The sequence below is a fragment of the Aspergillus niger genome, assembly GCF_000002855.4.
Source record: "Aspergillus niger supercontig An13".
Lineage (NCBI taxonomy): Eukaryota > Fungi > Ascomycota > Eurotiomycetes > Eurotiales > Aspergillaceae > Aspergillus > Aspergillus niger.
The window spans coordinates 830,261-850,260 of NT_166528.1; the positions used below are offsets into that span (position 1 = coordinate 830,261).

The following is a 20,000-nucleotide window of genomic DNA, read 5'->3' on the forward strand; positions in this document are numbered from 1 at the left end:
TGGGATGGTAATGTATGTATGTATGTAATTTAGAATTGAAATCAGACGGTCACGATGGAAGATCAATTTAGTAGACGTAAACAAAATCCTCATTCTTCCCGTCCGTCAGATCCAACAGCCCGTTCGCCCCGACATGCCCTTCCTCGCCATTGGCCTCCAACGTCTGCTCAATCGCCATCATCCGGTCGCTCTGCATCGATACATCCACTACCTTTGCGGGCTTGCCGTTCCTTACGCGCCGCTTCTCTTGCATCTTGTTCAATACCCACAGATCCGCCCACTGTAGCAGGAACACTGCGATCAACGCCACGAAGATCCCCACGCATGCCCGCAATCCGGGTCTGTATGCCGGCGCGTCTTTCTCGTTGAATAACAGAGGGCCGATGATATTCCCGGCCGATACGGCAGCATTGTATAATGACATGTTGGCTGATTTCTTCGTCGTGCCGGCTGTGTTAGCGACAATCCAGCTGACGATTAGCGGGTTCCCGCCAAACAAGAAGGCAATGAGATAGTATCCGGCCATGAGGGCGCCGTTGGTGGAGCTGTTCCGTGGAACAGCATACAGGATAGCCAGACCCGCGACGACGGGGAGCATTAGCGCCGCGAGGATGATGCCCTTGAGACGGGCCTTTTGCGCCAGGTAGCTGGCCAGCAGGATGACGATAACTTGTACGGCACCGAAAGGCATATTCAGCAATGTGGTGGTGTATGTGTCGTAGCCGAGGCCTTGGAGGATCAAGGGGCCGAAGACGTTTGACACGGAGGCGCCGATGTTGAGGAGGAGGGCCATGCTGGCCCAGAGGTAGGTTTTGGGCTCAAGGAATGCTTCGTAGACGTGGCTGATTTTGAATTCGCGTGATCCAGCGCCCGTTTGGTTCGCTCGCAGACGTTCCATCGCTTGGAGCTTTTCTTCTTCGGTGAGAAAGCGTGCTGACGGGATGTCGTTGTCGAGCCTCCAGTAGACGAATGGGCTGGAGATGATGGTGATGAGACCGACGACGAGGAAGATGCTGTTGAGGTTAGTTTGCAGGATAATTATACGTTGGGTAAGAAGGAGGGGGGGCTCACATTTGCCACTCTTTCATCACCCCGGATTTAATGTGTCCTAGGCCGAATGATAGCACCGCTGCTATGATGGTCGCCACGCCGTTCGTGCCGTACCAGGCGGCTACTCGGATGGGTTGCTCAGCACGACGATACCACTGGCTTGTAAGGAGACTGAAGAGTGGTAGGCAGCCGGCTTCGAACAGGCCCAGAAAGAAGCGGGTGGCCATTAGCCCGCCGAAGTTGCTGCATGCTGCCATGCAGGTCTGCGCGATGCCCCATCCAAGCACTAATGTGGGCATCAGGATGCGAGGCGGGATGGTCACAATAAGCCAGGAGGAGAAGGGCTGCCATGCAAGCTGTGCGATTGGGGCGATTGAACCGATCAGGGAGTATTGGTTGCCGGTGAGGTGGGTGTCCTCCTCTAGGCCATAGGTTGCGCCAAAGCCCAATACTGACTTGTCGAGAATCTGTAGGAAATACACCCAGATCAATATCACCAGAATGGTTCGATCTGTTTTGCGGGCGATCCGCTTGCTATCTTCCTCTGTCACTAGGACTGGCGTATGCGGAAGACCATCAATAGTAGTTGGCTTGGCCACGTCCGTGCCCTCATCGTGGATCGCGGCTGGTTTGTCAGGCTCCATGTCAGGAAGATGTTGTGATTGTTGGTTAGATGTGTTCTGAGCAGGGTGAACAAGGGCAGCTCTTCGACATAATAACCCGCCGTCAACCCGACACCCCCACGCTTTCCGGTCGGCCAACCCGCATGCCTTTTAAGCTTCAAGCTCGAGACTAACGAATCTACACTAAAACATGGGGTAGCGGCCATCCCCCGCAATCGATCCCCGCAAAGTCACCCCCACGTTTGATGGGGCTGGCACATGCCGAGGACTGCACTTTTAACTGTAAGCCGGGGAGGACAACATGCCATCATCCACAAAGCCGTGTCGATCTAGGTTTAGAGGGCAGCCATGACTGGCTGTCATCTGTCCATGGCGTAACTCAAAAGTGAGGCGACGCGACGGCGACGAGTGTGACTGGCCACCCAATACCCGATCCCTGCACGCAAATTAGCCGGATTGCCTTGATGTGTTGACATCATCCCGCTATCGCGCCATGGAAGTCGTCTATCGGACACGAGCCGGTTAGAACCGCTCCCGGAAGCTGAGGACCCAAGAGCGGCCAGCTCACCTGTGTTCAACAGCTCTCGTGGGGGTCATTAAGACCTAGACACCAAGCTAGAGGAGTCGCCACACCTGATCTACTGCTCATTACGTCGCAGTATTTCCCGTATCTCATACACGCCCCCATCACTAGCTGCGTTGACAACATCCGCATTGGCATACTCGAGGCGATATTCTGCAGCTTCATCTTTGCCTATTCGCCATTCAGGCAGCTTGCTGGAATGTCGGATGCCATGCACCACAGCTTCTACCGTCCGTGCGTCCCAGACCCCATCGCGGCTCGGCAGCTTCTCGTGTCGCAGGAATGACAGGGCAGCCTCCACTGTGCTGGGATGATTGCTTTTCATACAGATATAGTAGAGCGCTGCGACAAGCTGGGTACTTAATGTGAATGATCTCTGCGCAGAAGTAATATTCTGTGCAGGGGAGACCGTGGACATAGTTTCCAAAATGACCGATATATCTTGTAAACATTCTCGAAGTGGCTCACGATCTTTATCCTGCAGAGATGAAATATCCTCGGCCAGGATAGTGCGGAAGATCCGAGCTTGGAGTCGAAGGAGTAGACAATTTGCCGTGCTTGGGCGAGAACTATAGGTCGAACACGCGCTCACAGTTTCTATATATTTCGTCAATTGGTCATATAGCCGGTGTCGCTCGATAAGGATATCTGCTGGTAGAAGGTGCAGGCCTTTAATCTTATATGGGTGGGAAGAGGCAAGATGGTGGAACATCCAGTTCTGCAACTTGATGAGTAACATTTGTGCATCTGCGGAGGTGAAACCTTCTGGGATGACCGGGACAAGCCCAGACCTTTCCAATGGCGAAGTAAGTGACAATATAGGCTGCCGGCTATTAGTGTATGTGCTTGCCTGAATGTCCAGGCTAGCGAACAAGGCTGTTAACCGCGGAAAAATGTCATCCGTGGCGCGGTGCACGGGCGCTGTAGCCTGACAACGTTCCAGCAGGATCAGCCCCTGATCGAGATGTCGGATCGCCTGTACGGCATTGCCTAGAAGAGCCTCAAAAGCGTAAAAGATCATGCTGCAGATCAAAGCAACTTCAGTTGACGCGTCGGGTGAACAGAGATGTATCCTTAGCTGCTTGTGAGATCTGGCGATTAGTTGCAGATGCTGCGGCGATGTACGGTCGGACTCCAACCCAGCGTTCTCTTTGGACTTATAGTCTCGATAAATAGCGCTGAGCGTGACAAGTGCGTTGCGAATCACTGGCTGATGGTGGCATCTCTGCAAGATGAGTCGATTCCAGAAGTCCGCGTCGGAAAAGCTCGAAAGACTCGCTGCGGCTTCGATACAGTAGAAATGGAGGAGCTGGCGATCAAATCTACCGCCAGGAACTTTAAACGGGATGCTATATTCTTTAATTTTATCCACAACATGGGCGGATGCAAGCGATGTGTATCCCCCACATGTGCGATTTGAGCGCGTGCACCGCAGACAATGCGGTTTTGTTTCGTCGCATTTGATGCGGCGGGTTCTGATGGGTTAGACACATGCCTGATGCAAAGTCTGTCTACTTACTTGCAGGTAGTACATCCCGTACGGGTCTTTGGGGTGCTCTTTCTGGTCGTCTTCATGGTGATCGGGGATTTGTGTCCTGTCCAGCTTCGATGAAGTGCGAGATGCGCAGCATCCCGATCTGAATCAGCACTAACCGGAAATGGAGTGCGACATTGCTGCCTGAGGGCATAACTTCAATCACAACACGCTTATTCACTTGTGTTATGTACTATACTTGTATACGCTATTTACTTACTTCCTTCACTCCAAATGCCGGTTCTGCACCTGCACCAAGTATTCACCACCCTCAACACCGAATATGGGAGTGCATCACATAAAGGTGCCCTCTCCCGTTTGCACCTTCCAATAGTAGGACACTGACAGATCCAGCCCATCGAGAAAGAACTGCTCAATATCACATTGGAGATCATCCACGCCCTGCGTCAATTGCATCATTTTCCTAGTATTATCAGCACGCTCTCCAACATGCCTCCATTCCCCCTATTATTCCACTCTCCTGATAATTGGACCTCGAACCATCTTGAGACCTTGAGAATCGAACGGCATTTTAACGCCAGTCTCGACGAAATCATTGGAGTTGATCACATTCCTAAGGATGGAGATGAAGGTTGGACTCTACGCGCTTCGCTCATGTCTCTGTCTTGGAGTTGTTCACACATCGCAGAATTTGAATCGCTCGTCACGGAGTTCGCCGAACCAACAGAAAACGAGTTAAAGAATCTTCGTGGCACAGCATGTGTCCGATACAGACGCAACATCTTCTTACCAGTTTTCAAACCTCTTTGCGAGATGCTCAATTCCGATGTTTTCTTTGATGCGTCCAGGCAAGCTGTGCTGAGCTTCGTTGAGATCATTTTGCGCCGCGTGCATCTGGACAAGCCTATGTAAGTAACAGATTATGCTCGCCCCCACATGGTGAAACTAAGACAATCCAGACGGGTCTCATGTATCCAAACCATATCGTTTGAAGTGGCAGGTATGCGGGGTGGCCTCGAGTGTCAAGGGGTGCTGCTCGAGTCTTCTATACCACAATCTCCGCTGGCAGTGTTTTCAGTCAGTCTCGGCCCTTCCTAAGCGTGCGATATAAACTGAACTTATTCGCAGGTTGCTAAAGATGGTGATTGCAAGTTCAGGGACCAAGTAGCACAGTTATTGCTGCAGAAGGCGGGGGCACACCAACGGAATCAGTCTCGTAGAGCCTTTGTTATCTTTATGGATAGCACGAATTTCCAGCTTACTATGGCAGATCCGCATCGGAATTACTTAGACGCTCTCTTGCATGGCGAACGCCCACACCAGAACCTCGATTTATATCATTCGGAATTTTACAATCTATGCAATTGCCGTCGACGGAAGGAGGCATTGAGGGTTATGCTGGGTCTTATCAGGCTGCTTGGTGCAGACGGACTGACAAGGGGGTTGCCTTGAGGGTTCTCCTTCACTAGCCTCGTTGCTGAAGCTAATAGTTGCTTTGTCTAGTTTGAAGTAATATTATGATGAATCCACGTCTACATCGATCACAAAGCTCAGACAAACCGGCGTATTTCCTGATAACAGACTGAATGAAACACTATAAGCTACCCGGATAAGCAGTGACGAAGCAGATCCAAATGGCCGCTTTTGTATAAATGCATAATGAATATCGGCATACTGACTGTATGCTGTCCTTTTATTACCCTCAACAAGATACGCCCTTCCCTCGTACGACTGGAGAAGCGGCTATTCTCATCGGCATTGCTCAGCGGCTGCTTGAACCGGACCGGATCTTCACTCCCGACTAAAATCCCCTGCTTGATGTCAGTGAAGATTGGAACTGCCTGAAAGCTTTGCCTTTTTGCCTGCCTCTCGAACATAAATACCTTTTCGTCTTCTCTATTTGTAACTGCGAAGACACCTTTCGCGACAACATCAGGATACTCCTCCCTGATGGAATCACAAACTACAGTCAGCAAAGGCATATATAGTAAATATCGTTCAAAGAGATCAAAGGAACAATGCATTCCATATTCTTCAGCATGCGGTAATCTGGGCAATGAGTGTACAGGCGTCAAAATCCAGTTTCCCCGATGACGCTAATCACTGCCAGAGACATCTCTGTGACTTAGTCGGCAAGGGTCTTTTGATGTGACATAATACAGCCCACGGACTAGATAAGTACGTTTCCCTAACCCCGCAATCATAATTTTCTCCCAACCTCTCTGGTTTCCTCTAGTCCTACCAAGCGATCCCTTGACAAAATTCTCCAGCTTTTGTTCCCCTTAAACCTTCATGTCAACCATGTGTAACAAGTCCAATTACTCATCCCCGAAATGGTGGAAAGAATCGGTTGTGTATCAAGTGTATCCTGCAAGCTTCAACTGCGGTAAATCTACGACAAATACCAATGGATGGGGTGATGTGACTGGTATTATTGAGAAGGTTCCTTATTTGGAGAGCTTGGGTGTAGATATTGTATGGCTTAGTCCAAGTGAGTGAAAATCTGTAATTTGTGTTATAGTCGCAGACGTCTAGAGAACAATGCCTGACATCTCTTTCCCTAGTCTATACGTCCCCACAAGTCGACATGGGCTACGATATCGCGGATTATGAATCTATCGATCCGCGGTATGGCACCTTAGCAGACGTTGACCTTTTGATAAAAACGTTGAAGGACCATGACATGAAACTCATGATGGACCTGGTGGTTAATCATACATCTGATCAACACTCTTGGTTTGTCGAGTCAGCTAACTCCAAAGATTCTCCAAAACGTGATTGGTATATCTGGAGGCCGGCCAAGGGATTCGACGAGGCCGGGAATCCAGTTCCTCCAAACAATTGGGCACAGATCCTGGGCGATACACTCAGCGCTTGGACTTGGCATGCGGAGACTCAGGAGTTCTATTTGACTTTGCACACGTCAGCGCAAGCAGAGCTCAACTGGGAGAATCCAGACGTTGTCACCGCTGTTTATGATGTGAGTTTCGCTGGTCACCAAGGGACCCTTCATCCTCGTAACCCGCGACTCCGAGACGTCTGAATGAGTGGTGTTACTGATCAACCATCAATCTTGGTTTTAGGTTATGGAGTTTTGGCTGCGTCGTGGGATCTGTGGTTTTCGCATGGACGTCATTAACTTCATTTCCAAGGACCAGTCTTTCCCAGACGCCCCGATCATCGATCCAGCCTCCAAATACCAGCCCGGCGAGCAGTTCTATACAAATGGGCCACGATTCCACGAGTTTATGCACGGAATCTACGATAATGTTTTATCCAAGTACGACACCATCACTGTTGGGGAAACCCCCTACGTCACTGATATGAAGGAGATCATCAAGACGGTGGGCTCCACGGCAAAAGAGCTTAACATGGCATTCAACTTTGATCACATGGAAATTGAAGATATCAAAACCAAAGGGGAGTCCAAATGGAGCTTGCGCGACTGGAAGTTGACCGAGTTGAAAGGCATTTTGTCCGGCTGGCAGAAACGAATGAGAGAGTGGGACGGCTGGAACGCCATCTTCCTGGAATGTCACGATCAGGCGCGGTCGGTCTCCCGGTACACCAACGATTCGGATGAGTTCAGAGACCGGGGAGCCAAATTACTAGCCCTTCTGGAGACGACGCTCGGTGGGACCATTTTCCTTTATCAGGGTCAGGAGATCGGCATGCGCAACTTTCCTGTTGAGTGGGATCCCGACACCGAGTACAAGGACATTGAGTCGGTCAACTTCTGGAAGAAATCCAAAGAGCTCCACCCTGTTGGCTCTGAAGGCCTGGCCCAGGCTCGGACGCTCTTGCAGAAAAAGGCCAGGGACCACGCCCGCACCCCGATGCAATGGAGTGCTGACCCACATGCGGGCTTCACAGTCCCTGATGCGACACCTTGGATGAGGGTGAATGATGACTATGGGACAGTTAATGTGGAGGCACAGATGTCTTTCCCGTGGGAAATGAAAGGTGAACTATCAGTGTGGCAGTACTGGCAGCAGGCATTGCAACGCCGAAAGCTACATAAGGGTGCTTTTGTTTATGGCGACTTTGAGGACCTGGACTACCACAACGAATTGGTCTTCGCGTATTCGAGGACTAGTGCGGATGGAAAGGAGACCTGGCTTGTTGCGATGAACTGGACAACGGATGCAGTCGAATGGACGGTTCCTTCAGGCATCCACGTCACACGCTGGGTCTCCTCGACGCTCCAGACTGCCCCGCTTATGGCGGGCCAGTCGACCGTCACGCTCCGAGCCCTGGAAGGTGTCGTTGGGTGTTGTAGTTAGCAGGTTGCGTGGTATCACTACTAGTACTGGTTACGTTGCGTTGATTGATATTAGTGGTCCAATTACTTTAGCCGGTCCGCAAATCCCAGTTCCACGCTAATCCTTTTTGGCGATTTAATAGCCGCGCTCAGGTTCATAGTATAAGGCTAAGGATCAACGCCTGGCGATCTATTATTCTTATCTCGCTGAAAGGCCATAATTGGGTAGAATAACAATTATTAGGGGAACTAGCTGAGTTCCACTGATGTACCTGGATCAACTCAACGAGGATTACAGGAAGCAATGCCATCCTCGTCATACCAGGCCAATAATCTATCCCTATTGACCAGAGAATGCATTCTTATCATTTTCTATTCAGCTCAAGTCTTAGCCGATAAAACCCCGAATTATTATCCTCCAATTATATCAATATCCTGTCACTCTGCATAAGCATCTGCAGCTGAGACAACACATTACATCAACACCACAACCCCTCATTGCCAGGCTATTAGTCACACATACTACCAGGGTTATATTCCCATCCACCTGAGCTGTCGAAGTACCACATCATAATCAATCACTTTACTGTCATTCTGTCCAATTAGCCAGTCCCATCATGGAGCCCTCCAAAGAAAAGAACCTTGAGTTAATCGCAACTGCCAAGTCGCTAGCGAACACCCCTTGGTGCGAACAGTACGAGCTTATGATATCGGGAATGCTGTAAGTCTTGAGCAACTATACCGACAAACACAGCACCCAAATCCTCAAATTAACATCGTCAAGATACGATCCCCTCGCTCCGGAACTCATGCAAAGCCGTTACCGAGCCCGCAAGCTAATGTCAAAATACAATGCACCCATTCCCGACGAAATATCATTTGAAGATCTCACAGCTCGGCGCGAGGAATTATTAAAACAATTACTGGGGGCAACTGGCAGAGGCGCCTTCATTGAGCCCCCGCTGATGGTTGATTACGGGTGCAATATCATGATTGGAGATGGGTTCTGTTGAAACGACGTTTTAGGTCAATACTGAAGTCGTTGAAAACGCTTGATTCTTCGCTATCTAGGCGCGCTCGGAGGAGCAGTTGAAGTTACGGAGTTCGGGTCACATGACCTCGACTACTAGTAATCTACTAAGATTACGTTCCAACACGGCCCCCTAGGCGAGGGAGTGTTCGTAATAAGACTCTAGACATTGCCTAAATAAAAAGAAACGGCTATCTCAACTGGTATTTCCTGGATGCAGGTTCGGAGAGGAGATGGAGGTCATTCTAAGAAGATATCTGAACACTTTGAATAATTTATTATCAAGCGGCTTAGTAAGGCCGTCCGCCGGGTTAGTGGTTCCTGGAATGTATTAAATAGTAATAATATTCTTCATGATCAGATCGGCTACGAATAGATAACAATTATCAAGCTATCTAATGGACCTAGTATAGCCTCCATGGTTCAGAATCCGTAGAAAGTTGGCAGCATTGGTGTACAAAAGTATCCTACCGTCAACAGAGATCTTGAGATCAAACGCTTCAACCAATTTCTTTATATACAAGATTTCTTTGGCGGCGGAGTCAAACACGCAGTATTCTGCTACCATAAATAACAATACAACTAGTAATTGCTTCCTGGATAACCAGCTGATTAGGCCGCCAGCGTAGAAAATAACATATTTCTCCATTGATTTGCCATCTTCGTGGTCAGTGTGGGCGGTATCTACGAAGATTTCAATACTTTTAATATAGTTAGTGGCGAGGATGATCCCGTACGGAATAGATCTTTTTAAATATTTGTATACAATTTTCAATGTTTTAGTATTGGCCGTAGTAGAAGTATTCATACGCCTTTGAAATCTAAATATTATATAACATATATCAAAGCAGATCTTTATGGTTAGCCAGTTCAAATACTCTACAAAGCTTTAATATTTAACTAGATTAATATTTTTAGTAGTTATATTCAAGCGATCTAACTTTTTGTAGACAACAGTTATCAAAATAGCGGAGAGAGTGTAGAATTCTAGATTTACTGTATTAAGATACTCCTCCACGTATATTAATTAGAATAATAATATCGTGTCTATTTAATAATTACATTGAATATTATATTCTAATAGAATCTTTAGTTCCCCCATTTCCTTCAGACTAAATATCTTATTTAAATATTATTTAACCTCAGCTAGGTCTTCCTTCCTGGAGCCAGCAATAACAGAGTCATCAACATAAATAATCAACCAGATATTACTTTTTTTATATATATAGGGATTCTCCCTCAGTGGTTCAAAATCAATTCTTTTAAATATTTTATTAAATATTTGGTGCCAGAGATGGGCCGCCTGGCGGAGGCCGTAGAAAGCCATTTTTAATAAACATACCTAATCTAGTAATCTTTCATAGTATTCAATAAATTATTTTATAAATACACGTTTGCCCTGTATCTGTGCGTGTAGATAAGTAGATACTATATTATATTATTTCCATTTAAGATTTTTTATAATAATATTTGTTATAAATAGCTTCAGGGCCGCTTCACTGGCGACAAAAGCGAATAATTTATTATAATTAATATCTAGTATCTGGCAGTTGCCGCAGACTACCTATCTAACATAAAATTAGATAACAAATCTATTAGTATTAATCTTGAGATCATACACCCACTTGCCTGGAATTACATGAGCGGTTAGAGATCAGTTCATAATCTTATAAATACTTATATTCTATATCTTATTAATCTGTGTATCCATAGTATCTTTCTAATATGATGCCAGCGAGGACTTCATCACTTTGCTGTAGATATTTGGAACAACCACTTCATATTATTTGAGATGGAGTAAAATCACCCGGTCAATTATAACTAATTATTAATAATCTAGTTATATTAATAATTTATTTTTAGTAGTTCTTATAAAGCATCTTAATATAGATTATTCTTCTAGCTTAGTAGGGTCCGACAGGCGGTAATCCTACGCGGCATATTTTATTAAGAATATTTTATATTCTGTGGTATTCTTAATCAAGCGTGTAAGTAGAGGCTCTGCGGAAATAAATATAATATAAATTCTATCTCAGATAATATCTTTTTCAAGGTCTAGTTGCTCAATCAGAACCCTTATATTATCTAATATATTAATTATTTAATATAGAAATATGTTGTCTAACTTGAACACGGCACCTGGGCCAGCTGGTGTTAGTTTTTTAGAATCAGATTTATATATAAAAACTCCACCGGGATCCTTCTTATCATTCTTATAAATTTAATCTTCGTTGAATTTAACGTCTTGTAATCATTTAATTTTATTAAATATAGAATCTTATATATAGTAAACATATCCGTTGTCTCCATCAAAACCAACAAAATATCTGACTTTTATATAAGATTCCATTTTCTAGAATGCAACTCGATCTTTCTGCGGGATATATTAGTAGGCACGACATCCGAATACGCGTAGGAAATTTAATAACGCGTTAAAATTCAGGAGATTATAATAGAATTTGTATAGAAATATAGAAGTTTTTCTAACAGCGCTGTAGTAGGGGACGAGGCGATTCAGGATCTACGCTGAGAAATATATAATATACAACTAGAAGTGAATAAAAAAACCAGCATCTAATATTATAATCCTACTTATTCAGTTAAGTAAGCCGTCATATCATTCAGCTAGATTATTAGCTTCGGGTGTTTAAAAAGATGATATTTTAATTTAAATACCTTATTTTATATAATTCACTTATTTTCTAAAATAGTTGAACTCGCGGCCATCATCTAGATACTAGATAGCTATGTATCAGCTAATTATATTCTTATATTCCATATTCATTCTAATCAGCTTGTCAGAGATGTTATCTTTATATTTAAACATGGCCATTCTTACTAAGCAAGTAGCATTATTAACTATAAGTAAAAAGTAATTGAATTTATTATAATTAATTAGAATCATCTTTTAGATATCTACATACTAGAGCTGTGTTGGATTATTAGTCTTTAAAATTAGATTTCTTGAAATAAGATGTATAGCCTTGCCTAGCAAGCATACTTCGCATTTTAAAATATCTCTGTATTTGAGTTTAATTTAATAATTCTTTACAGTAGTAGTAATTCGGCGGAATCCTGCGTGCCTGTATCACTGGTATAAGAGTAGGAGATCCACTGCCACTAGTACTAGATTAAGATTTTTTATTCTAACAAAAAACATGTTTTTTGATACCTATAAGTAGCTGATAATCTTATCATCCCAGTTCCTGCGTAGAGTCAGATTCTTAGTAGTAGCATAGATACCAAGATCTGTACATAGGTAGTTAGAAGAAAAAAACTCATAAGATAGATTTAATTAATAGTAAATCTTAATCTTTAATACTATATTTTAGCCATTTACAGCTAGGATTAGGATTAGATATTTTACTAATTTTACAACACCAATTCCCCCGTTCGAGGTGCTATATTAGTAGTATTCATAGGATTTTAATTAATGGAAACCACTTAGAAAAGCATAATCAAATATTAGATACTATGAGCTGCTTGTATCATATATCCAGCATAGCAAGATGTTCATAGTATTTACAACAGCTAGACCAGAAAAATTTAAAATATACAGGTTTTTGTTATCAGATTCTATTTCATCTATTATTATATTTAATACTTCGCTAGACTTTAATCCTTTGAACCACCAGATGTCTTCTATATAAGATCTATAATTCTCTAGCCGGAGATCAGGATTTAAACGCCAGCAGATAATTACTCCATAGTCTAATATTTTACAAAAAGCATAGTATTTCTTAGTCATCTTTAGCTTTAAGTTTCATATTTTTCTAGCATATTTCTTAGAAATTATTTCTTTTAGTAGAAATATTAATTTCTTCTACTCTGAGATCATTGTAGTACTTCCTAACTTAGTAGTATTTCTAGTATTTTTCACTAGCGCAGTGAAAAAATATCTTTATATTTATTTATTATCTTATTCAATTGCGGTTCTATAATAAACTAGAAACTTTTTCTCCTGGAGAATATCCGTAGTATTATCAGGCAAATTGCACTCTACTATTAACATCCATGTTGGAAGGTCTGATTCCAGCTTTTTAAACAGATATAATAACTTATAGTATAGTAATATCCCGATTTTCAATTCTTTAGCAAAATTATATACGTGTTTGAACGCCTCCACGTATTATTCAACGGTAGAGTAGTCGGATCGGCGTTTATAGATAAGATTAAAGTATATTATTTAGTAAAGCATATGGCCATGGCCTAGAACAAGTGATTTGATGATTTTATAAGCATCGTCCGCGTAATCATGCGCGTTAGAAGACATCATCAGTACTTTTTTTAAAGGATCTAACAGCTGGCTAGCTAGCTAGAACTAGATATTAATTAATAAATGGTACCATAGCTAGTAATTCGTGTGGTTTATACTAGAATAGAATAGACTTTTATTAATCATATCTTATAGACCGACGTTCTTTAGAATTTAACATATTTCAAAGCGCCACGTTGAGTAATCTTCTCGCTTTTTCAATCTTTCAGATACGGATTGAACGCCTTCTAGTAACTTTACTAGAAGTCTATCTACTTATATCTTTAGTTGTATAGCTACTGCCTCTATATTCGAAATATGTTGTAAAGAGTAGTATCTGCCTAGTTGCGATATTCTGGAATCTGCTTCCGGTGGTTGAATATTTTGATATTCGCGGTGTTTTGGTATTTTGAGATAGAGATATTGCGGTGCATGTCCCTGTTGCAATTGCGGCTTACTTCGTGTATATGATGGCTCAGATCTTTGCTAGTTAACCTCACGAGCAAAGAGCCGGGCTCATAACCTGTTGAAACGACGTTTTAGGTCAATACTGAAGTCGTTGAAAATGCTTGATTCTTCGCTATCTAGGCGCGCTCGGAGGAGCAGTTGAAGTTACGGAGTTCGGGTCACGTGACCTCGACTACTAGTAATCTACTGAGATTACGTTCCAACAGGTTCTATGCTAATTTTAAGTATGCTGACATTGCCCCGCTACTCACCTTATTTTACTAACCATTGCAGTACCACAATTCTCGACTGCTCCCTGATCATCATCGGCGATCGTGTCGCCTTCGGCCCTAATGTGAGTATTCTGGCTGCGACGCATGAGACTAGTGTCGAGTCTCGGAGAAATGGAGTCGAATTTGCGAAAGAGGTGATTATAGGTGACGACTGCTGGATTGGAGCCGGTGTTTCTATTTTGGCGGGTGTTCATATCGGTGAAGGTTGTACGATTGGGGCTGGGGCTGTCGTCACAAAACCTATTCCTCCTTTCAGTGTTGCTGTGGGGTCCCCTGCTCGGGTTGTTAAGCAGGTGGAGCCTGTGAAATAGAAAGATGTAGGATCGAGTTACTTGGTAGTATTAAGCCAGATTTACGTAAGAGCTTTTTGGAGTGATCGGCATATCCTTGCTCTCACGATCTGTTTTCCCTAGGAGTTCTCCTTCAAGGGGTGTTATTGATGGTTGTATGATTGTTGGTGGTCAATGGAGTCTTGATTCATTGAAAGGTATGGACCATTAGTGATTACAACAAAAGCGATGGCGAGAAAGAGAATCAGAAAGAGTATAACAAATGTCGAATACATCGACGAACCGAGCAGAAGAGACACAAAGCCGAGACACAGATTGGCAAATGACAAAGACTATCCAAGGTCACATCCGCGCAAATGCGTCAACCTGATGATCCCAGGTGACGGGATCTCTTAATACGCGGATTGACATTCCACTCAGAATCCAGTATGCCACGAGTGTGGCAAACCAATTCTCAAAAAGCTTAACCTTCTTGCTCCAGGCGATCGGAATCTGGCCCCATCCATCGCCGACATGCTGCACCAGCTTGGATGAGTTCACTGCAGGCCAATGAACTGCACCTCCTGCTTGAGTGTTGGGATTTCTGGTCTTGATAAAGCTGGCCCAGTAGTCATTCATATTCTTGGCGATAGCGTAGTCCTCAGCAGTCCAGGGTTTGTCGGTGGCATAGAGATTGTTCAATACGTAATTGATCTCCGACTCGTGATAAGCCCCAGAGCTCTGGCCAGGGGGGGCGTGATCCCAGAAGTAGTTCCAAACCAGGCTGCTCTTCTTGGTGTACCACATCTGGGTCCAGAGCCAAGTGCCCACCTTGGAGCGGTCGGTGAACATAGAGTTGTATGCACCTGATGCGGTCGTCGAGTCATTGGCCGGATAGAGATCAAAGAACCGCTCAACCCACTCCCCACTGTAGGTTTCATTGAGATCCTCAAGATACTCCGCGAGTGAGATATCGAGACCGTAGGTAGCGCCATTTTCGTCTTTGTTGTTACCGGTGATGACAGGGACGTCATGAGCAAGACCTTTCTTCAGGATATTGAGGTAGGTATCTGGCATGGCGTAATAATCAAGGACTGCCTCGAACATGATTGTATCTTCGCGAGTGGACCCAGTCGCTCCGTCAATCAATGCCTCCATGCTTAGGTTGCGGGCTTCGGCGATGCTAGAAACTCCCAGATTCGATAGGTAGGTATTGCCATCCTCCAGCGCATCATCTAGCGTAGTATAAGCCTCGGCAAGGCTGGTGCAAAGGGGGTCATGGGGGTCGCGGACACCACTCTCAATGATAGCACCAACAATCAGCCCCTTGGTCAAGTTGCTGTAAAGTATATGCTGGGTGGCCGCAGAGCCTGCCGATTGACCCTGGACTGTGATCTGGTCCGGATCACCACCGAAGGCCTCAATATTGGCATGAATCCATTTCAATGCAGCGAACTGATCTAGCATTCCCCAATTACCTGAGCTGTTGGACCCAGTCACCTTCTCAAATTCTTCCGAAAGCTCAGAGTGAGCAAGCCAACCGAAGGGACCAGTTCGGTAGTTGTAATTGACGAAGACAATTCCCTTGTCGGCCATACCACCGCCGTCAAAGAGAGGGTCTGCCGCAGTAGACTCAGCAGGATAACTCCACATGACCACCGGGAGCTTGGCATCGGTAGAGTTTGCCGGACTCCAGATATTCAAATTGAGGCAGTCCTCGTCAATGGTGTAACTGTTATCTCCGGTCGTAGCGGAAGGGCAGACAGGGCCCCAGTTGCGCGCGTCAAGCGTTCCGTTCCATGGACTTGCGGGCTGCGGCGCTTTCCAACGATTGGCACCTCCGGTGGTCGCAGCAAACGGAATGCCCTTCCACACAGTGATGTCTTTCCAGTGCGTCAGGTTGCCGGTATGGCTGCTGTTGAAAGCCGGATAACCCTGGACTGAGCCATATTTGGTCTCAATCTTGGTTTCGTAAAGCGCAGCGGAAGAAAAAGATGCCAGGCCCAAAAGCGTGGGGAGAGTATTGCGAAGCATTGTGTAGAGACCTCAATGAGGCGGTACTGACAAAGTGAATCGGAAGATAGACTTGCTGTCTGATTCGAAGGTTAAACTCGGCCTTCACTTGGCTCTTATAGTCCTTTCGACCACCCTTCTCTACCGCTGGCTTACTCTAGGTCCCGAGCCGTTGAAGCCTTCTTCACGAAGCTATCACCCGGCAGCTCATACTAACGTGTGCAATTTACCAGGGGAATAAACTTGAGCCGGACTGTCAGTGTCCAAGGCTGAGAAGAGCATCCAAACCTTGGATGAGACGGTCGATCCCGCCCCGCTGCCCCGTATTTGCTGCAGGAACGGAGATTGACCTTGGGCCAGGGCAAAGTACGGAGATGTATGGAAGGGCGGGAGCTTACGCAGCGCTATTGACGGTGACTATATGCATAATGGTCGTTAGTGTTATCAGTGAACCTCTGACCTCTCCAGCCCACTAGTATTGCAAGATATTCTATTTCTTTTCAGTTGCTCAATCCCCGCATGACATTACCATGAAATCAAGCGGTAATGCCTGTGAGATATCACTTCAAATGACCAGTAGATGCCACTAACGATCGTTTCGCATCTGCCAATGTAATATACAGACTCGGTTTGGTCATCTTGTCATGAGGTCTACACACAGTCCCAAGGATCGGTTATGAACTGAATCTTGCCCTCCGACCTCCGGGGAGTCGTCACTCAGTGGGTCTGTAACTCGCGGCCCGGGAAGCTTAATGGCGATAGCAAAGTCCCTGGCAATTAAAGGCCCGTGAAGCATACCACAGCGTGATTTTTCTTGTTGATACGAGACGGCTCGACCGATCAATCTGCGACTGCATGCGTCATCACCTACGTGTTTTGAACGTACTTGTATCCATGCATATGCGTCCAATCTTCTAACGATTTCTAAATTCGCGGCATAAAAGCGAAACCCATCGGCAACTGTCCAGTCAACCTTTCCAGAACCAAAATTCATTTTTCTTCATTCATTCCAAATCTGTCGGTCTTCATTCTATCTTCCCCAATATGAGAAATCTTGTCCCCTTAGCTGCGGCAGTAGGGGCTGCTCATGCCGCGAGCCTCTCTGATATTTGCAACGACGCCTATATCAAGGCCGCATTGCCTGCAGATGGCACCTTTCAGGGCATTTCCATGATTTCCAGCTCCGTCTCGACTACCATCCATTCGAATGTGTCCATCAGCAGCTCAAATTTCTATCCGGCTGCTACCATCAGCTACTGTGATGTCACCTTCAACTACACCCACATCGGTCGGAATGACCGAGTGGCCCTCACTTACTGGCTGCCCGCCCCCGCTGATTTCAAGAATCGGTTCCTTACCACCGGCGGCGAGGCATATGAAATTAACGAAGGCTCCGGAACCTCTGGGTCTTTGCCCGGTGGCCTCATGTATGGAGCGGTCGCCGGCCTCACCGACGGTGGGTTCAATGGTCAATCCTTTGACGATGTCTTCCTTCTCGCCAATGGCACTGTCGACTGGCAAAACACCTTCATGTTCGGCTACCAAGGTATCCATGAGATGATGGAGATCGGCCGTCAACTCACCCGCAATGTGTATAACACCGGAGATGACAAGGTCTATACCTACTACCAATCATGCTCTGAGGGCGGCCGTGAGGGCTGGTCGCAGGCCCAGCGGTATGGCTATGATTACGACGGAATTATCGTCGGTGCGCCTGCTTTCCGCTTCGCCCATCAGCAAATCAACCACCTGGTGCCCAACGTCGTTGAACAGACCATGAATTACTACCCGCCACCCTGCGAGTTGGAGCTGATTGTGAACGCCACCATCGCTGCTTGCGATCCGCTAGATGGCCGCGCAGACGGAGTTGTCGCCCGCTCCGACCTGTGCAAGCTGCATTTCAACTACACCTCTTTGATCGGCGCTCCCTACTACTGCGCAGCCAGCTCCGGAGGCAGCAGTCTGGGTCTCGGGTTTAGTAAACGGCAGTCGATGAGCTCGACCCCCGCGCAGAATGGTACCGTCACCAAAGAAGCCGTCGAATTGGTTCAGACACTCCTTGCCGGCTTGAAAGACACCCAGGGCCGTCAGGCCTACTTGTACTTCCAACCAGGTGCAGACTTTGACGATGCCGAAACAACCTACGACTCGGAAACCGGCACCTGGGGCCTCAGCATTGACGGTAACGGGGGCGAGTTTGTGGCGAAGTTTGTGAACCTGCAGGACGTGGACTCGCTGACTACGCTCGACAATGTTACTTATGACACCATCCGCGACTGGATGCAAATGGGATGGACGATGTACGAGGACACCTTGATGACTCACAATCCCGATCTCAGCGTCCTCCAGCAATCCGGTGGCAAGATTCTACACTTCCACGGCGAGCAGGACCCCAGTGTGCCCACTGCCTCGTCTGTCCACTATTACGAGGCTGTACGTAAGATTATGTTCCCCAACGAGTCTCTCAACACAAGTGCTGCCGCCTTAGGCGAGTTCTACCGACTGTACCTGGTCCCCGGTATGGCCCATTGTGGCACAAACAGCGAACAACCGAACGGACCTTTCCCGCAAACCAATATGGCCGTAATGATCGACTGGGTGGAGAACGGAGTGGTTCCTGTGACGCTGAACGCCACAGTTCTCCAGGGAGAGAATGAAGGCGAGCACCAGCAGATCTGTGGATGGCCCCTTCGCCCGCTCTGGTCCAACAATGGGACTACCATGGACTGCGTTTTCGACCAGGCCTCGTACGACACTTGGATCTACGACTTCGACGCCTACAAACTTCCTCTGTACTGAGAGTTGGACATGTGCGTCTGCCTGGGGCTTTAGAAGGGTGAAGGGATCAATGGGTTTCGGGCAGTTTTGCAGGCCTCTGGAGGATACATATAGCGGCAGTATTAGAATGCCTTTTCACTTCTTGTATACTTCTGAACGGGTATATGTAATTTAGTCGATTCAAAACACAATTTAAGCTTGGCAAGTTCTACTAAATTCTTTCTTAGTAAAAAAGGTAACTTAAGCAAGTGCTGAAGAGCATTTAGCTAAGATTATATGATCATATTTCAGATAATCAATCCATCGAGTTTATTTGTACCAATTATAGAAATTTCATATAAGCAGAAATCGGTCGTCGTTTCAAACATATCACATGTAGTATAGGCTTGATCAGTAGTACGATGTCCTTGAACCTGGGCAAGCTGTTCCACCACCTCTAGTGTGACACTGTCGCAACAGTTCCTCAAGCCTCTGCGTGTGTATGCTTGTTTCCACAGAGCACGTTCGGGTCCAACGGGTGCGGCAAAGATAACAGCCGGGGATTTTGTGTGTGATTCGGTTTGTTTAATCCCCAGCGCGGCTATTACAAGCTGAATCTGGTTAGACTAAACTTTATCTGCCATGCGCAAACTCCATCAGATAACGGGGTTCTCGCCCGAAAGGGCCACCCAACAGACGGGTCGCAGCTCATCGTGGTCTGAAAAAAGGTGAGCGTGGTCTAACATTCTGCCAGTTATCTTACCGTCTATTTCAGACCACGCCGAACCTGTTCTTAGCAAAAGCTCATCATAGTCAAGAATCTTAGTTTTAGACCATGATGAGCTTATAATAAGCTATATATCAGAACTTTTTAGGATATTTAGGGATTTTAGGGTATTTGGGGTATTTATTAGAATATTTTAT

At 45.9% G+C, this 20,000-nt stretch overlaps 10 protein-coding genes across 10 annotated transcripts, besides 6 other annotated features; 5 read left to right on the forward strand and 5 right to left on the reverse strand.

Annotated features, from left to right (window-relative positions):
- Positions 1-67: 67 nt before the first annotated feature.
- On the reverse strand, positions 68-1,694 carry An13g03680 (uncharacterized protein; the record flags this gene model as incomplete). The annotated part of the gene is made up of 2 exons (XM_001396466.3): positions 68-1,013; positions 1,072-1,694. The coding sequence occupies 2 exons, from the start codon at positions 1,692-1,694 to the stop codon at positions 68-70; spliced, it is 1,569 nt and encodes a 522-aa protein (XP_001396503.1).
- Positions 1,695-2,311: 617 nt separating this feature from the next.
- On the reverse strand, positions 2,312-3,831 carry An13g03690 (uncharacterized protein; the record flags this gene model as incomplete). The annotated part of the gene is made up of 2 exons (XM_059743972.1): positions 2,312-3,605; positions 3,776-3,831. The coding sequence occupies 2 exons, from the start codon at positions 3,829-3,831 to the stop codon at positions 2,312-2,314; spliced, it is 1,350 nt and encodes a 449-aa protein (XP_059602190.1).
- A 409-nt stretch (positions 3,832-4,240) lies between these two features.
- Positions 4,241-5,203, forward strand: An13g03700 (hypothetical protein; the record flags this gene model as incomplete). The annotated part of the gene is made up of 3 exons (XM_059743973.1): positions 4,241-4,659; positions 4,711-4,828; positions 4,880-5,203. The coding sequence occupies 3 exons, from the start codon at positions 4,241-4,243 to the stop codon at positions 5,201-5,203; spliced, it is 861 nt and encodes a 286-aa protein (XP_059602191.1).
- An 849-nt stretch (positions 5,204-6,052) lies between these two features.
- Positions 6,053-8,034, forward strand: An13g03710 (uncharacterized protein; the record flags this gene model as incomplete). Its single annotated transcript, XM_059743974.1, has 3 exons — positions 6,053-6,226; positions 6,273-6,731; positions 6,835-8,034. The coding sequence occupies 3 exons, from the start codon at positions 6,053-6,055 to the stop codon at positions 8,032-8,034; spliced, it is 1,833 nt and encodes a 610-aa protein (XP_059602192.1).
- A 595-nt stretch (positions 8,035-8,629) lies between these two features.
- An13g03730 (uncharacterized protein) lies at positions 8,630-9,025 on the forward strand (the record flags this gene model as incomplete). Its single annotated transcript, XM_059743975.1, has 2 exons — positions 8,630-8,733; positions 8,767-9,025. 2 exons carry the CDS (start codon positions 8,630-8,632, stop codon positions 9,023-9,025), a joined length of 363 nt encoding a protein of 120 aa, XP_059602193.1.
- Positions 9,017-9,168: a mobile genetic element (Title: probable transposon 160bp LTR (Tndm1-LTR) -Aspergillus niger).
- Positions 9,168-13,820: a mobile genetic element (Title: probable transposon Tndm4 without LTR -Aspergillus niger).
- An13g03740 (uncharacterized protein) lies at positions 9,434-10,369 on the reverse strand (the record flags this gene model as incomplete). Its single annotated transcript, XM_059743976.1, has 3 exons — positions 9,434-9,863; positions 9,926-9,942; positions 10,184-10,369. The coding sequence occupies 3 exons, from the start codon at positions 10,367-10,369 to the stop codon at positions 9,434-9,436; spliced, it is 633 nt and encodes a 210-aa protein (XP_059602194.1).
- Positions 11,734-11,772: a sequence feature (Short protein (An13g03750, CAK41770.1) was converted to a misc_feature.).
- Positions 11,882-11,901: a sequence feature (Short protein (An13g03750, CAK41770.1) was converted to a misc_feature.).
- Positions 12,044-12,050: a sequence feature (Short protein (An13g03750, CAK41770.1) was converted to a misc_feature.).
- Positions 12,215-12,790, reverse strand: An13g03760 (uncharacterized protein; the record flags this gene model as incomplete). The annotated part of the gene is made up of 3 exons (XM_059743978.1): positions 12,215-12,291; positions 12,383-12,443; positions 12,569-12,790. The coding sequence occupies 3 exons, from the start codon at positions 12,788-12,790 to the stop codon at positions 12,215-12,217; spliced, it is 360 nt and encodes a 119-aa protein (XP_059602195.1).
- Positions 13,765-14,348, forward strand: An13g03790 (uncharacterized protein; the record flags this gene model as incomplete). The annotated part of the gene is made up of 3 exons (XM_059743979.1): positions 13,765-13,786; positions 13,886-13,922; positions 14,039-14,348. 3 exons carry the CDS (start codon positions 13,765-13,767, stop codon positions 14,346-14,348), a joined length of 369 nt encoding a protein of 122 aa, XP_059602196.1.
- Positions 13,822-13,970: a mobile genetic element (Title: probable transposon 160bp LTR (Tndm1-LTR) -Aspergillus niger).
- Positions 14,349-14,669: 321 nt separating the features above from the next.
- On the reverse strand, positions 14,670-16,340 carry An13g03800 (uncharacterized protein; the record flags this gene model as incomplete). The annotated part of the gene is made up of 1 exon (XM_001396475.1): positions 14,670-16,340. The coding sequence occupies one exon, from the start codon at positions 16,338-16,340 to the stop codon at positions 14,670-14,672; it is 1,671 nt and encodes a 556-aa protein (XP_001396512.1).
- Positions 16,341-17,363: 1,023 nt separating this feature from the next.
- Positions 17,364-19,118, forward strand: An13g03810 (uncharacterized protein; the record flags this gene model as incomplete). Its single annotated transcript, XM_001396476.1, has 1 exon — positions 17,364-19,118. One exon carries the CDS (start codon positions 17,364-17,366, stop codon positions 19,116-19,118), a length of 1,755 nt encoding a protein of 584 aa, XP_001396513.1.
- Between the last annotated feature and the right edge of the window lie 882 nt (positions 19,119-20,000).